Source organism: Pelophylax lessonae, assembly GCF_965119305.1.
Source record: "Pelophylax lessonae genome assembly, chromosome: 2".
NCBI classification, from domain to species: Eukaryota; Metazoa; Chordata; class Amphibia; order Anura; family Ranidae; genus Pelophylax; species Pelophylax lessonae.
This window is the reverse complement of record NC_138769.1, coordinates 161,136,270-161,152,143: the sequence shown is the minus strand read 5'-3', so window position 1 is coordinate 161,152,143 and position 15,874 is coordinate 161,136,270. Positions and strand designations below refer to the sequence as shown.

Here is a 15,874-nt window from a genome sequence, read left to right as displayed (position 1 = left end):
TTTAAAGACCGGTTGGTCTTGCACATGGAAAACATGTAACTTGTCTGCAACAGCAGCTCAAAATTAGAATTCTGCAAGAATAATTACAAAGCATGAATGTGAATACAGTAGGTGGAGCCTGTATGACAGGATATCATACAATTATATTACATCTTCCTAAGACAGGATGAGCTATAAATACAGCCTGTGTCCTTTAAAAAAAGAAACATCAGGTTGAGCAGCTAAATTCACAACTCTGAATACGTAAACCGGTACATCAAAAAAGAGTGGACAGCCCAGATAGCCCCTTCTTTGATAAATTAGTGGAACGGTAATTTCTTATTAATAGATTGTAAACAATATGAAATATTCCACAAGAAATATTACAATGGATGTTTGCTACAGATATAAATTCACAATATAACTACTAAGTGCAAAATAAACATAAGCAGCATGTCAATTTTAAATACCTATTCCAAGAACTGCATACGTAAAAACTAACCTACATCATGGATGTATGAGATTTGTGACTCACAGGTAGTAGAAGAAACGTAAAATGTCTATGTTTTACATATATATAAAAACACTGTTGAGGCCCAGTAAGGCTTAGGGCCTACTAGAAAATACTAAGGTGGCGTTCAGCCAGTCTAATACTGTGTATAATTCTGCATTTTGTAAATATGCCACTAGATGGAGATGTATTGCCACACAAATACAGTATATATGGCCGAGATAATTTCTTATCACTTTTCAATATTTGGGAATTTGGTCATTATGTGTCAATAAAAATATATAAATTAACTTGCCAGAATATGTAATAACCTCAAGTTGTCTTTGCATTTTAGCCTGTTATAAATAACAATAATAAATATATGATTTACAAAAAGTGCAACAATTCAGATAATTATGTTTCACAGTCATCCTTTATCCAAACACATTCTCAGAAATGGAGTTTTGTCACTGGGACCTGGAGACATACAACCTTTGGCACCTGTACCAAGAGCATCCATCAGGCAGAGCTCCGAAACATTATCCAGCTTTGCTGCTTTTGTTACTATAGAGAATACAGACTTACCATTTGCTTGTAGAGTTGCCTGTTAATTACTAGCCAAATATTGTAATGGGAAAACTTCCAAAAGAAACAAAGCAAGTTGGGAACTGCTATCACTTGTTGAAATAAAACCTGATCTGCTTGATCAGGACAGGACTTATGTCAAATCACAATTTAGGAGTCCTTAAATTGGAGGTATGCCTACATCCCATTGTCAATTGCTAATTAAAAGAAGATCATTTTCCCACTTACTGTGGGGAAAAAAGGTTCACCCATCAGCATACAGTCCACTTTAAAAGATCGCTTAAGCCAAAAGTAATACTTTAGTGTTTGGTGAATATTGGTGAATACAGAAATGTTAAACCAGAAAACGTTTTTCTTTATCTTTTAGGGACTTCAGTAATAAAGTAGGCCATAGATGACTCGATTTTCTTTCCTTCCATCATGGGTGGAAGGAAAAAAAAATCACTTTATTCCCACATCAACACATTCAATGTTGGATAGGGGATGGATCGGCTTGGGTACAATCAGCCTGACCATACATGGATCGAAATCTGCCTGGTCCCTGCTGAACCAGACGTTTTTCGATCCATGTATGGCCAGCTTAAAGCGGAAGTAAACCCATCGATTTGATAGTTTCAAAAAAGAGTTAATATTCCCGGCATGCCGGAAATGCTAGCTGTCACATTGGTTGTCCTCTCAACCAAACTGTCAGACCATCAAATAGCTGGTGGCATAACTTATCACATGTGCAGCATCAAGGCAGTTGCAAATTAAACAGAGGCTAAGATGGCAGCTTCCTTGGCTGAAAACGATAGGGGGGTTTACTTCCACTTTAAGATCTCTCTCTGTGCTTTAAATCCCAGGACTGCACAACTGCTGAAACCATTACTCTTCCCACCTGATTCATCGTTTTTTTTCCTGTTATACCAAATACAACAGGAGTAGCAAAACTCCAAGAGCGTGGAAATATGGCAGGGAGATCTACCCTAGAGAAAAAAGAATCCAGCCAGAGGCACAGCCCAGCAGTCTCCTCCTATAAAGGCAACATTCCCTTTTAGTTAACGTGACCTTTTAAGTACAGACTTATGACCATCATACATATAGATCACATATGCATAATGTCCAGTGGCAATGCACACATGCTTTGCATTCACACAAATTCAACATCCATATGGGTTACTCTAAAAACATCAGGCAGGCACAGAATACACAGTGATTCTGCACAGACACTCATTTTTTGATACACAGTAAACAACCAGGAGGGAAGTATTGAATACACAGCATTCACATACACATTGCGCGCCAAACGAAATGACTCATTCAGTTACATTCTATACAGGCAATAAGTTCACTTGGAGCCAGCCTACACCTGCACACATGTACACACCATGCATACCTTGAAAAGAATCAGACGAACATCCTGCTTGGACAGTTCCTTCGAAAGAACAATGTCTGCAGAAGAATCACACAGCCATACTCACCCACAGGCTCACAGACAACTACCCTGTCCCCCGTCCCATAAATTGCCCCACTCCCTTGTCCACCCGCAACCCCCCACTTATCGCTTTGGAGGGTGTTGCTGCTGCTGCTGCCGCTGGGCTCTGGACAGCACCCTTAGGTGCCGAGTGCTCAGGAAGTAGATGCGAGCGATGAAACGCAGAGGAGCCCGAGGTGGCTGCTGCTGCTGACCGTTAGATCGCCCCAGAGGTGGCACACATCCTGGGGACTGGGCATTTGGACCCTGAAAAGGAGACAGCACCTCCGCTGGGATCAACAAAGCAGGCCCCATCCCACATGGCAGAGGAGGCAGACGAAATACAGCCGGGGGCATCTGTGAGGGGGCAGCAGGGGAAGGGATAGACTGAGCACAGGCCTGGGGGGTCTGATCTCTGGGGTTGTGGGGCTTTTCCTTGGGATTGGAAGTCAGTTTCCTTTCAGGGGGCACTTTGCTGGTTTGGATGGGCAGTTCTCGGGGTCGAGAAGGCTGTTTTCCCCCTGGACCCACATCACGAGGCTTCATTTGAGGATCCCGGTTAGAGGGCATTTTGGTGGATTGAGGGGTGGGCAAGGCCTGCTTGGGGGGCTGTTTTCTGGACTGTGGGGGAAGTTCCTGCGACTTTGGAGCCAGGTTCTGGTCAGAGGGTAATTTGGCAGGTTGTGGGGAAACTTCCCGATCAGGAGGCAGTTCCTGGTTTGGGGCTGAAGTGTCCTGTTCAAGAGTTTCTCCCAGAAGCTCAAGCATCTTCTCATTCTGGATCCTGCGGATGTGACACTGAGCCCGAAGCAAGTGGTAAGAATCCAGGAAAACAAGGAGAGGGAGGGAGCCCTCGAGGAACAGCTGAGAGAGGGCCTGTGGTTGATAGAAGACATAACAGGGTCAGAAGAAGTCAACATACAATCAGAGAGAAAAAAGTAGAACATATCAACATAATATGAAACTATATGCAAGTAAAACCTGACTTATTACGAATAATAACACATTTTGTAATGCTTTTATCAGTAAACTTAAAATAAAGCATGCTCACATATAGAGAATTCCCTAATGTCCAAACTATGGCCCTCCAGCTGTTCAGGAACCACAATTCCCATCATGCCTAGTTATCTCTGTGAATGTCAGAGATTTACAATGCCTCATGGGAATTGTAGTTCCTGAACAGCTGGAGGTTTTGACACCCCTGCCCTAATGCATCAAATTAGCCTGAATTGGAACCACATGATGTTCTTATTCATGAGGTCCAAATGTCAACGAGGTCAAAAATAGCTCTAAAATGCCCTTGATACAGCTGGTATTGAAGACTGTATAAATGTAAATAAATGTATACTTATCACTTGGTTTCCATCCATACTAATCCAATCCAGATGTTTATTATAAGCTTTATACAACATACAGCACTACTCAAAGTTAAATATTTAAAAAAAAAACAATAATGCATATAATCAAAAGAAGTGCATTAAATCAATACATCAATAAATATAGGAACCAACATTAAAAAATGCTGTGCAAATCAATAAAGGTGCGTGATAATTTAATCATCATTAGTTCAATAAAAAAAATAAAAATAAAAATAAATAGATGTATTGATGTGATGCACCTTTTTTAATTTGCACAGCATTTTTTGTCATGAATTATATTTTTTGAAACATTGATGTAATGATTTAATGCGCTAATTTTGGTTGTAAACATTATGGTCTAGATCAGGCATGTCCAACCTGCGGCCTGGGGGCCGCATGCGGTCCAGAACCGCAGGTAATGCGGCCCACTGACCCCTGACAATTTTATTTTTTTGCTGGGGAGGAAGGAAGTCGGGTCGGGGGCATGGCCACAGCGGCTTCCAACTAACTGTAGGCAGAGAATGCCTCTGAGGGGGAAGGGGGGGGGGGGGTGAACATGTGCAGTGTTTCTGACTCCTACCACCATGACCACTTCAAATCACTGAAGTGGTCATGGTGGTTAGAGTGTTCCTTTAATATCTCTCAGAACAAGTAAACCTCTGTATACTGATTCCATTTCATTTGATCTCTAGTTGTGTTAAAATAGTGCGGGGGCGCGGCGGCATTTTATTACTTATGTACCTTAACTATAGTATATATTTTATAAGCGGCCCAAGAACATTTCTCTACACTCAATGTGGCCCAGAGAAGCCAAAAGGTTGGACACCCATGGTCTAGATTAATAATTTTCTATATACTTAATTTGAAGTAGCGCTGTATGATGTATATAGTGTTTTTAATAGCATTCCGATATTTATCAGCAGCTTGGGTTGAGAGGGTTTGGAGAGATTGCAGAAATTTTTATATTTGCTTTCTGATTATACAGTTGTGTTCAAAAGTACCCAAACAGAAATTGTGAAATTTTAGAACTATAATTAAAAATATGACTGATCATGCCAAAAAACTATTTTATTTAAGGATAGTGATGATATGCAGCCATTTATTATCACATAGTTGTTTGGCTCCTTTTTAAAACAGAATGATAAACAGAAATCACCCAAATTGCCCTGAATAAAAGTACATACCTTGGACTGTTTGGCTTTGTTACAGACACAAGGTGACACACGCAATATGCCCAACACCTTGACATGCCTCACCTTGGCTCGGTATCAAGAGATCCCCAAATTTCCCACTTCTTAACCACTTCTGGACTTATCCCATTTCTGACACATGTTGTTTACAAGTTAAAATCTGTATTTTTAGCTAGAAAATTACTTAGAACCCCCAAACATTACATATATATATATATATATATATATATATATATATATATATATATATATATATATATATATTTAGCAAAGACTTTAGCAAAGAATAAAATGGCAGTCGTTGCAATATTTTTTGTCACGCGGTATTTGCACAGCGGTCTTTCAAATGCCATTTTTTGGAAAAAATACATTTCACTGCATTTAAATAAAACTAAACAGTAAAGTTAACCCATTGTCTTTATATATCGTGAAAGATGATGTTACGCCGAGTAAATGGATATCTAACATGTTACTGTTTAAAATTGTGCACACCCGCGGAATGGCGACAAACTACAGTCAATAAAAATCTCCATAGGCGACGCTTTAAACATTTTTAACGGTTACCAGTTTAGAGTTAGGCTCCATGTACACGGGACGTTGTTAAAAGTCCCTTTGAATGCTGGAATTTTTAGGACGTTTGAAACGTCCGTTCAGTCGCGTTTGTACCCGCATTTAGCGGGCGTTTAGCAGCGTTTGCGAGCGTTTGCATTTAGAAGCGTTCCTAGAGGTCATAAAAATGATTCCCTTTTAAAATGGAAAAACGCGAACGCTAAACGCGGGTCATCGCGTTCAGACGCGTTCGGGCGCGTTCAGACGCGTTTGTGCTTTAGAAACCCCGGGAGACACACGTTCGAACGCAAATAATTGCGTTCTAAAAACAGTCCCTGAACGCAACTGCCTGCAAATGACTGTAAACGACCTGGTGTACATGGACAGATAAGATAAAATGTAGATGGGTTCAGGGGCTTCTGAAAAAAACGCCCAACTGCTCCTAAACGGCCATTTCCAGCGTCCCATGTACATGGAGCCTTACAGAGTAGCTCTTTTTTTTAGAATTATTGCTCTCGCTCTGGCGATTGCAGCGATACCTCACATGTGTGGTTTGAACAGCGCTTTCATTTGTGGGCGCGACTTCCATATGCGTTTTCTTTCGTGCGCGACCTCATGGTGACGGGGCGCTTTAAAAAAAAAAAATTCTTTCCTATTTATTTTATTAGATTTTTTTGGTTTTAGCACAGTTAAAAAAAAAAAAATCTGATCACTTTTATTGCTGTCACAAGCAATGTAAACATCCCTTGTGACAGTAATAGGCAGTGACAGGTACTCTTTATGGAGGGACCAGGGATCTAAAAGACCCCAGACCCCTCCACTGCACTTCAATGTATCCAAAATTCCGAAATCAGCATTTTTGAATACTGTCACTTTTTTTAAATTTGGCGCTTTAGCCGCAGAGTAACCTGGACGTGACGTCATTACTACATTAGAGACCCGATCAATTTGAATCCGGCTTTGATCGGGACCTCCAACCAGCCGGTGGACGTGCTGGCTGGTTCCTCGGGTCTCCTTGTGGGACAGGAGACCTGGGCAGAGCCGTAGAAGGCGGCAGAGAGGGGTAGGGGGTCCCCTCCCATTCGCTGGGGTGACGGCCGAGCGGCTCCCGCATTGGCCATTACCACCTGAAAGCTGACCACCGGCTCTAAAAAAAAGGTACCAGGATGATGCCGCTAGTTGCAGGCATCACCCCGGTACAACCATTTCTCCGAGCTAACTTAGAGCTACGTCAGCTTGCGGGAAGTAGTTAATAAGTGATTGCACAGTAGTTATTGGCAAATTTTTATGGCTTTGGATACCGTTCTTTATCCTTTTCTATCTTTATAAATTTCCAATACTTTCCAATACTTTGTTACGCAGGTCTTTTGACCGTTATTTTCTGCTCTCCATGGCCCAGTATCCAGCTTGCTCAGTGTATTCATGTGATAGCTAAAACTCATTGACAATTTATACACAGACACTAATTGCAATTTAAAAAAATAAAAAAAACACAGATGTGGAAAATTAACCTTTAATTGCCATTTTAAACTGTGTGTGTGTCACCTTGTGTGTCTGTACCAAAGCTAAACATTCCTGGGTATATAAACTTTTTGATCAGGGCCATTTGAGTGATTTCGGTCATCATTAGGATTTAAAAAAATGTCAAACTACTATGTGATAATAAATGGCTTCATATGCTCACTATCAATAAAGTGGTTCTAAAGGCAGAAGGTTTTTTTTATGCATTAATTTAAAAAATCAGCCCCCCTAATACTTAACCAAGCCCATCTAGATCCAGCGATGTTGCACAGGAGGCTCGGCTTTCCAGGACTCTCCCTCCTCATTGGCTGAAACAGCAGTGGGTGCCATTGGCACCTGCTGCTGTCAAAGTCAGTGAGCCAATGAGGAGAGAGAGGGGGAGGGGCTTGGCTGCGGCTTCATGTCTGAATGGACACACAGAACTGTGGTTTGGCTCAAGTGCCCCCATAGCAAGCTGCTTGCTGTGGGGGCACTTGGCAGAAGGGAGGGGCCAGAAGCGCCAGCAAGGGACCTGAGAAGAGGATGATCTGGGCTGCTCTGTGCGAAACCAGTACACAGAGCAGGTAAGTATGACATGTTTGTTATTTTTAAACATAAAAAAAAACAACTTTAGTATTACTTTAAATAAAAGTTTTTTTTTTAATTATTAGTCATATTTTCAATATTACTACCAAAATGTCCAAATGTCTACCAGGGTATGCACAACTGTACTGCCACAGTAAAATCACCCTATGGTAAACAACATTGGCCATGCTTATAGCCGAATACAGCAGCTTTTACCCTCATGAGTATCCAGTGCCTACTGCACTGGAACTGTCCTGTATCTAGAGCTGCACGATTCTGGATAAAATGAGAATCCTGATTTTTATTCTTGGAATAAAGAGCACAATTCTCAGCGTAACATCAACTTTCCCATTATGGAAAAAATTGTGCTAACTTTACTGTTTCGTTTTTTTTTTTAATTAATTGAAGTGTATTTTTTCCTAAAAAAATGCTTTTAAAAGACTGCTGCGCAAATACAGTGTGACAATAAAAATATTGCAACATTTTATTCTCTGCTAAAAAAAATACAAATAAAAAAAAAGTAATTTTCTATCAAAAACAATTAAACATTGTATAATTTCGTTCTTTTTAGAAAGGAAACTTTGGTCTGTAAATGAGGGCAGTTCCACCACGTAAAAACTAAGCCTTTTTCTGACATTTGTTGCTTACAAGTTAAATTTGGTATTTTCTCTTCCTACATCAGGGGACACAGAACCATAAACCATAACATATGGGTTACTTAGCGACCTACAGGTGAAGGACAACCATTAAGAAATGATGTCCCCCTATATAACCCCTCCCACACAGGAAGTACCTCAGTTTTTTGCCAGTGTCTAAAGGTTGTGGTCACTGTGGAGAGTCTCTCCACATTTCTCTTAAAAGAAGAAAGAAGATATGCTACATACCCTGATCAGAGATCACTGAATCTAAGGGGTTAGCTATCAGATCCATCTAAAACAGTCAATGGACTTAAAAGTTACCTGAGCCTCGGGAAGCAGATACAAGGTATTGCCTGTAATGCTGTCCTTTTTAGGCGCTGGACCCTGGGATCTGGACCCTTGGAATACCAAACCCCAAAGGCGCTCCATGCAGGGTGCTCTACAGGTCCAAGGCCGTGACCCCTCTAAAAAAAAAAGGGAACCCAGTCCTTCAAGGTCGCCAAGACAAAGCTCGCCGTGATGAGTGAAGATTGGATTCCTATTTCAAAGCAGAATCCCGAAGCAGGACTGGTGAGTCCAATTTAAAATATATACACATACAAGCAAACCATGAAGGTAAAAATTGCTGGCATAATTGTAAATATTTTATGCACTGTTCCTCTTAATAGGATAACAGAGACAAGTGCCATGTGTGTCTCTGCATGAGACTATGTACACATCTTGTTGTGGCAGTGTCACGAACCGGCAGGACTGATAGTGGATCCTCTGGACCAGAGAGGCGATGGCGTGGGTTGTACTATTTTTTTAGCAGAGAATAAAACCCACGATGGCGTGGGTTGTTCTAAGCAGTTACTGGTCTTCACCAGAGCCCGCCGCAAGGCGGGATGGATTTGCTGCGGCGGTAACTACCAGGTCGTGTCCCCTAGTAACAACTCGATCTCTCTGGCAGCTGATATGGCGTGGAACACAGGGAGTAGGCAAGAGCGTAGTCGGACGTAGCAGAGGTCAGGGCAGGCGGCAGAGATTCAAAGGCGAGTAGTCGGTAGCAGCGGGTTCGGCAACAGGCAAAGCAAACAAACTCAGTAGGGAATGCTTTCTCAGAGGCACAAGGCACAAAGATCCAGCAGGAAGTTGTGGGAGGAGAAGGTATTTATGGGTAGTGCACAGGTGAAACCTAATTAAGTCAGAACTGCCTCTCACAACCCTTAACCCTTAATAACCAGTTTGGACCAGGCATCAATCACCTGTGTACTGGTCCTTTAGACCTAAGAGTCCCGGTGCGTGCGCGCCCTAGAGAGCGGGGACGCACACGCCGAGACGCATGAGCGCCGCCTGGGGACACACGCTGTGAGCGCTCCGAGGCCCTCAGGGGGCCCGGAGTGCTGAGCGTAACAGTACCCCCCCTTTGGTCTCCCTCTCTTTTTGGTACCCAGGAACTCACGGATGAGGCTGCGGTCCAGGATGTTCTCCTCCGGCTCCCAAGATCTCTCCTCAGGACTGCAGCCCTCCCAATCGACCAAAAAAAATCTTTTCCCCCCGCATGACCTTGGTCGCTAGGACTTCTTTGACCGAAAAAATATCAGAGGTACCAGCGACAGGGGTGGGAGAAAGAAGTTTAGGAGAGAAGCGGTTAAAAATAGCAGGTTTGAGGAGGGAGACATGGAAAGAGTTATGGATTCGGAGAGAGGGAGGAAGATGGAGCTGGTAGGACACCTGATTAATGCGGCTCTTGATTTTAAAGGGACCCAAGTAACGAGGGCCCAACTTGTAACTTGGAACCTTAAATCTGATGAACTTCGAGGAGAGCCACACTTTGTCACCAGGACTGAATTCTGGAGGAGCTCTGCGACTTTTATCGGCCTGGAACTTCATACGGGCCGAGGCCTTGAGGAGGGATGAGTGGGTCTCTCGCCAAATAGAAGAGAAGTCCTGAAGGAGGTCCTCTACAGCTGGTACAGAAGAGGGAGCAGAGGTCCGAGGCAGAGGTGGCAGAGGATGACGCCCATAGACCACAAAAAATGGGGACTTATTGGAGGCAGAAGATTGCTTGAAATTATAAGAAAACTCCGCCCAAGGGAGTAAATCCGACCAATCATCTTGATGGGAGGACACAAAATGGCATAGATAATCTCCCAGAATTTGGTTCACCCGTTCTACTTGGCCATTGGACTGAGGGTGATACGAGGAAGAAAAGTCCAACTTGACTCCGAGCTGACCACAGAGAGCCCTCCAAAATCTGGATACGAACTGCACCCCACGGTCCGAGAAGATGTGTCTGGGAAGGCCGTGAAGGCGGAAGATGTGTAGAAAAAACTGTTTGGCCAACTGAGGCACGGACGGGAGACCAGGCAGGGACACAAAGTAAGCCATCTTCGAAAATCGGTCCACCACGACCCAGATGACCGTCATACCATGGGAGGAGGGAAGATCAGTGATAAAGTCCATGGCGATGTGTGACCAAGGGGTCTCAGGAACAGGAAGAGGCAGAAGAAGACCCGCAGGTTTCTGACGAAGAGTTTTGTCACGAGCGCAGATCACACAGGACTGGACGAATTCTGTGACGTCTCTCTCCAGAGAGGGCCAGCAATATCTTTGGGAAATTAACTGAAGAGATTTCTTAATTCCAGGATGACCGGCAAAAAGGGACGCGTGGCCCCACTTGAGAATTTGTAACCGCTGACGAGGAGGAACGTAGGTCTTGCCGGGAGGAAGAAGGCGCAGGTCCACAGGAGCAACCGAGATGAGACATTCTGGAGGGATAATGTGTTGAGGAGTGGGTATGTCGCCCACCACATCTGAAGAGCGAGAAAGGGCATCTGCCCTGATGTTCTTAGCAGCTGGGCAGAAATGAATCTGGAAATTGAAGCGGGCGAAGAAGATGGACCAACGGGCTTGGCGGGGATTTAGTCTTTGAGTTGACTGGAGGTAGGCTAGGTTCTTGTGGTCCGTAAAGATGATCACAGGGTGAGGAGCACCCTCGAGAAGATGTCTCCATTCCTCCAGGGCTAATTTAATTGCCAGCAGTTCTCTGTCCCCAATAGAGTAATTCTTCTCGGCGGAGGAAAAGGTTTTAGAGAAGAAGCCACAAGTTATGGTCTTGCCTCTGGATGACTTCTGAGTTAGCACAGCTCCGGCTCCCACTGAGGATGCATCCACTTCAAGATAGAATGGCTTGGAAGAATCTGGCCGGGACAGAACAGGTGCAGAAGCAAAGGCGGCTTTCAGGGACTGGAAGGCCTCTTCAGCGTGAGGAGGCCAGGTTTTGGGATTAGCACCTTTTCTAGTCAAGGCCACAATGGGAGCCACCAGGGTGGAATAATGAGGAATAAATTGTCTGTAGTAGTTGGCGAAACCCAGGAACCTCTGTATGACTCGGAGGCCAGAGGGGCGTGGCCAGTCCAGAACCGCTGAGAGATTGGTAGGATCCATTTGAAGTCCTTGGGCAGAGATGATATACCCCAGGAAGGGCAAGGAGGAACGCTCAAACAGACACTTCTCAATCTTGGCATAGAGGCGATTACTCCTGAGACGGGTGAGTACTTGTTGGACATGGACTCGGTGTTGCTCCAAATTAGAGGAAAAGATAAGGATATCATCCAGGTATACTACTACACAAGTGTAAAGAAGGTCCCGGAAGATATCGTTAACGAACTCCTGGAAGACTGCAGGAGCGTTACAGAGCCCAAAGGGCATCACTAAGTATTCAAGATGGCCGTCCCTGGTGTTAAAAGCGGTCTTCCACTCGTCTCCCTTTCGAATGCGTATCAGGTTGCAGGCCCCGCGGAGATCCAGCTTGGTGAAAATCTTGGCTCCTCTGAGACGGTCAAACAGCTCAGAGATCAGAGGCAGAGGGTAACGGTTTTTAATGGTAATTTTATTGAGTCCTCTATAGTCAATGCAGGGGCGGAGAGAACCATCCTTTTTAGACACAAAGAAAAAAACGGCTCCAGCAGGGGAAGAAGACTTCCTAATAAAGCCTCTCTGTAAATTCTCACGTACATAGTCTGACATGGCCTGAGTCTCTGGTGGTGAGAGAGGATAAATTCTGCCCCGAGGTGGAGTAGAGCCAGGTAACAGGTCAATAGGACAATCATAAGGCCTGTGAGGAGGAAGAGTCTCAGCTTGCTTTTTACAGAAGACATCCGCAAAACTGTGGTAAGGCTTGGGGAGACCTGGTGGCGGAGGAACTAGCGGGTCCCGTTTGATAGGAGCAGGCTTGAGACACCGGTCAGAGCAGGAGGAACCCCAACGCAAAATCTCACTGGTGGACCAATTCAGGACAGGATAAAGGCGTTGCAACCACGGTAGACCCAGCAGGAGTTCGGAAGAGCAAAAGGGAAGAACAAAAAATTCCAGAGTCTCTGTGTGTAACGCCCCAATGTCCATCTGCAGAGGCTGGGTACGGTATTGTACCGTAGCAGAGAGTCTCTCCCCGTTGACCGTAGAAATGAGGATCGGCTTGGGAAGACGGATTATAGGAATTCGGTACTTGTCGACCAAGGAGGCGTGAATGAAGTTGCCGGCTGAACTGGAGTCCAAGAAGGCTGCAGCAGAGAAGAAGGGCTTGGACGAAAGGAACAACTGCACGGGTATGATGAGACGTGGAGAGGAAGAATCCACACCTAGTAATGCCTCTCCCACATTCACTAGGTGCAAGCGTTTCCCGAACGTGGGGGACGAAGAGGACAGTCCTTAAGGAAGTGCTCAGTACTAGCGCAGTACAAAAACAGGTTCTCGTCTCTACGACGGCTTCGTTCTTGCGGGGACAGGCAAGACCGGTCCACCTGCATGGCCTCCACAGTGGAAGACCCAGAGACAAGTGGAGGTGGACGCTGGAACACAGGAGCCAGACGAGGGTAGCGTTTAGGACGAGCTCTTTCCTTTTCAAGATGGAGTTCCTCTTGTCTCTTGGAGAAACGTTTATCGATCCTGGTGGCCAGCAAGATGAGGTTACTCAGGGTAGTAGGCAGGTCACGTGCAGCAAGGACGTCCTTGATGTCACTATTGAGTCCCTTCTTAAAAGTGGCACAAAGAGCTTCATTGTTCCAGTCCAGCTCGGAGGCAAGGATACGGAACTGGATGGCATAATCACCCACGGTAGAACTTCCTTGGGACAAGTTTAGCAAGGCAGTCTCTGCGGAGGTAACCCGGACAGGTTCCTCGAAAACATTACGGAACTCCTGACAAAAATTCTGGACAGATGCGGTGGCTGGATCAGCGCGATCCCAAAACGGTGTAGCCCAGGCCAGGGCCCTCCCGGAGAGCAGACTGAGGATGAAGGCTACCTTGGCTCGCTCAGACGGAAACTGGTCAGACAATAGCTCGAGGTGAAGAGAGCACTGAGACTGGAACCCTCGGCACAATTTAGGATCTCCGTCGTACTTGTCCGGCAGAGACAAGTGGATTCTGGACCCGGTGGCAACCGCTGGTGTGGGAGGTGCAGCAGATGCTGACGGAGGAGCTGGCTGTTGCTGAGTTGGCAGGAGCTGCTGCAACATAGCGGCCAGCTGGGCCAACTGTTGACCTTGCTGGGCCACAATGGTGGTGAGGTCCGCTAGGCTTGGCAACGGAACATCAGCGGGATCCATGGCCGGATCTTACTGTCACGAACCGGCAGGACTGATAGTGGATCCTCTGGACCAGAGAGGCGATGGCGTGGGTTGTACTAGAGGACCGGTTCTAAGCAGTTACCTACCAGGTCGTGTCCCCTAGTAACAACTCGATCTCTCTGGCAGCTGATATGGCGTGGTACACAGGGAGTAGGCAAGAGCGTAGTCAGACGTAGCAGAGGTCAGGGCAGGCGGCAGAGATTCAAAGGCGAGTAGTCGGTAGCAGCGGGTTCGGCAACAGGCAAAGCAAACAAACTCAGTAGGGAACGCTTTCTCAGAGGCACAAGGCACAAAGATCCAGCAGGAAGTTGTGGGAGGAGAAGGTATTTATGGGTAGTGCACAGGTGAAACCTAATTAAGTCAGCACTGCCTCTCACAACCCTTAACCCTTAATAACCAGTTTGGACCAGGCATCAATCACCTGTGAACTGGTCCTTTAGATCTAAGAGTCCCGGTGCGTGTGTGCCCTAGAGAGCGGGGATGCACACGCCGAGACACAGGAGCGCCACCTGGGGACACACGCTGTGAGCGCTCCGAGGCCAGCAGGGGGCCCGGAGTGCTGAGCGTAACAGGCAGGTTTAATGCAAAGTATGTTTAAAACATTATTTCTTTGCCTTTTGACATTACACTGTTTTCTTGCCCTGGGCTGATCACCTGAAAGGTATCAGCTGTGACAAACAAGATTCAGCCTAAGCTGCTCTGACCCCATGTGGTTGCTGTTTTCGCTTTGGTGCATAAGCGCCCGCATATTAGCTTCCTGCCTTGATGGTGTGTCTGTGGCGAAGAGCTGTTCGCGCCTCGCGAGAAACTTTGCTTTTTAAAACCGGCGTACGCCGCATGGAGGGCGGTTTTGAATGCTATGGCGTGCACGTGGATACCACGTACCACGCCACACATGCTCTATACAGCATAAATGGGCCTGATTTATAAGGAACTGTTTCCAACATGCTAGCCTCAGATCCCCTAAAAAGAAGGTCTCTCTTTCTGGCATTGGACCAGCTGAGGGCTCAAAAGGTGATAAAAGAGATTCCGGAGAACGAAAGGTTCAGGGGTTTTTACTCAAACCTGTTCATAATCCCCAAACCAAGTGGGGATGTGAGACCTTTTCTGGATCTCAAAACTCTAAACCAGTTTCTGAATGCTGTTTAGCAGTGAATGCCGCGCCTGCACCGGAAGTGACGAGCGGGGCCGGTGCAGGCGCACTGATTCCTGGGAGCGATGACGTTCAGATCCCAGGAATCATCGCAAACCGTAAGTGACGGCGCGGGCCGCGGCCACAGAGGGAGGAAGTGGAAGGAAGGTGAGTATATTTTCTTCTATAATAAGGTAAGTGACCAAAAAAAAAAAAAAATCGCCAGTATACATTTCTTTTTCAGGTTCCCCTTAGCAAGCAGATGGCCCAAAATGGATTTTATCTCCGCTTTAAGTCTAAAGGCCTAAATGAGGAGTGGCCTAAGCCTAGAAATGGTACAATGAAAGGCATTTGGTCTCTTATGGGGACCCTGAGCAATGACAAAAAGAGTCAGTCTGAAAGAAGCCACAGCCAGGAGATGAACTTGAAGAGCTTGTGCCATATCCAAACAATGGAAATCTTCGTAGGATGTACTGAAGTACCTTACTGAAATGGAAGTACAATGTCCTGGTTAAGGTCAAAGGAAGAAACTACGTTGGCGAGAGAGGAGGCCATGGGTCTCAAGACAATCTTGTCTCTATTTTGCACAGGAAAAAAGTAAATCAAAGAGGTAATAGCAATGATGAAGGCTGTTTTTGTGCCTTGTGAAAGTAGGCAGAAGAATATAGTGGATAGGTTAAAAGTACAGTTTTTTAAGAGCTGACAAACCTAGGTTGAAATCCCATGGAGTCACAGGTGGACCTATATGAGCAACACCCTGAACACAGGCTTTTACCAAGGAATGAGAGGCAAGCAGCCTTTGGTAA

The 15,874-nt window shown here is 45.3% G+C and overlaps 1 protein-coding gene across 1 annotated transcript in view; it reads right to left on the bottom strand.

Moving 5' to 3' along the window:
- Positions 1–2,001: 2,001 nt before the first annotated feature.
- The window catches only part of VPS37D (VPS37D subunit of ESCRT-I), a 58,545-nt gene continuing 44,672 nt past the window's right edge, over positions 2,002–15,874 (bottom strand). The window contains exon 4 of the mRNA XM_082246024.1: positions 2,002–3,383. Within this exon, the coding sequence (XP_082102150.1) occupies positions 2,592–3,383 (792 nt within the window). The 3' untranslated portion in view covers positions 2,002–2,591. The remainder of the gene's footprint in view (positions 3,384–15,874) is intronic.